The sequence below is a fragment of the Octopus bimaculoides genome, chromosome 17 (genome assembly GCF_001194135.2).
Source record: "Octopus bimaculoides isolate UCB-OBI-ISO-001 chromosome 17, ASM119413v2, whole genome shotgun sequence".
Lineage (NCBI taxonomy): Eukaryota > Metazoa > Mollusca > Cephalopoda > Octopoda > Octopodidae > Octopus > Octopus bimaculoides.
Genome location: NC_068997.1, coordinates 16,431,321 through 16,432,531, shown reverse-complemented (window position 1 = coordinate 16,432,531; position 1,211 = coordinate 16,431,321). Strand labels below are relative to the sequence as shown.

Sequence of the window (1,211 nt, the reverse complement as noted above, 5' to 3'; positions counted from 1 at the left end):
TGCACAGAGAAACCATGTGAAACAACCATTCTTTGCTTTGCTTTTGTTTCTATTGTTTTATTTTTGTTTTATATTATTTTGTTCTGTTTTGTTGCTTGTTTTGAATTTTTTGTTTTTTATTCATTTGTTTATTTGCTTTGTGTGTGTTTTTTTTTAATAATAATCAGGAGGAAGAGGAAGAAGAGGACAAAGATAAGTTTCTCTCTCTCTCTTTCTCTCACACTTTTTTTTTTTAAATCTGTTTATTTTTTATTCATTTTATTTTTTTATTTTGTTTTTATTTTTATTTATATCATTCATTCCAGTTTGGCTTTTTTGGGCTCACTTGGTCGGTTTGCTTGGTCAGCCAAACTGATTGTGGAGGCAGCAGAGTCTGAAGGCGTCGAAGGAGTTTTCTCGCTCCCTCGACCCTGACATTTAGTCAGTGAGCTCAATTGGGAAGTGCTAGGCAATTTGGACTCTTTCGTACTACTACTACTATTGTTTTCTGAAGGGGCTGGTGTAAGGGATGGTGCTAATCTCCACTCACTCTTGGAGAAATGGCGTAAAGCTTTGCTTTTGTGAACATCTTGATTACAGTGTAGTATAAATTCTTGCGACGTGGAGAATTTATCTTGGCATGCTAAACACTCATACTGAAGTTGTTCAAGTTTTAAAATTGGCTTAATGCCATCGGATACTTTCCCTGCTGGAAAGCATATCAAATGTTGATGATTGTCACAACCATCTTTGCCAGGATACACTATGTGGCACTTCTTGCATATATAACCAACATCTACTGTGCTCTCTTGAGCGCATTTAAAATCGTTCTCAGACAAAGCAGATTTGAGATCTGCAAGTGTCTTGCAATCTTGGGTATACTGGGCTACAGAAGAACTGGGTTCTATAAGTTTGGCACTGACATGGCGTCGAGCTTGTTCTGGTATTTGTAATAAAGATAGAGGAGTTCCAAATGTCACAGGGTCATAGGCGAGTAGCTGTTCCATCCCTGTAAAAAATCAGAGAAAACAAAATAAATATGAGAAAAGCTTTTTTGAGAAAAACAAGTAAAAACTTACATGTGTACATGTGTATATATACCCCCAAAACACATCTACAAAGTTTCATTTCCATGTTCACTTAAAGATAAAGATACACTCATACACAAATGTACATGCACACACACACACATATACATATATATATATATATATATATATATACATATATAT

General features: G+C 35.0%; 1 protein-coding gene across 11 annotated transcripts in view; it reads right to left on the bottom strand.

Moving 5' to 3' along the window:
- Nucleotides 1-28: 28 nt before the first annotated feature.
- The window catches only part of LOC106867583 (zinc finger homeobox protein 3), a 502,463-nt gene continuing 501,280 nt past the window's right edge, over nt 29-1,211 (bottom strand). For all 11 annotated transcript variants that reach the window (XM_052974080.1, XM_052974079.1, XM_052974078.1 and 8 more), the window contains one exon: nt 29-988. In XM_052974080.1, coding sequence (XP_052830040.1) covers nt 297-988 — 692 coding nt within the window. In that variant the 3' untranslated portion in view covers nt 29-296. The remainder of the gene's footprint in view (nt 989-1,211) is intronic.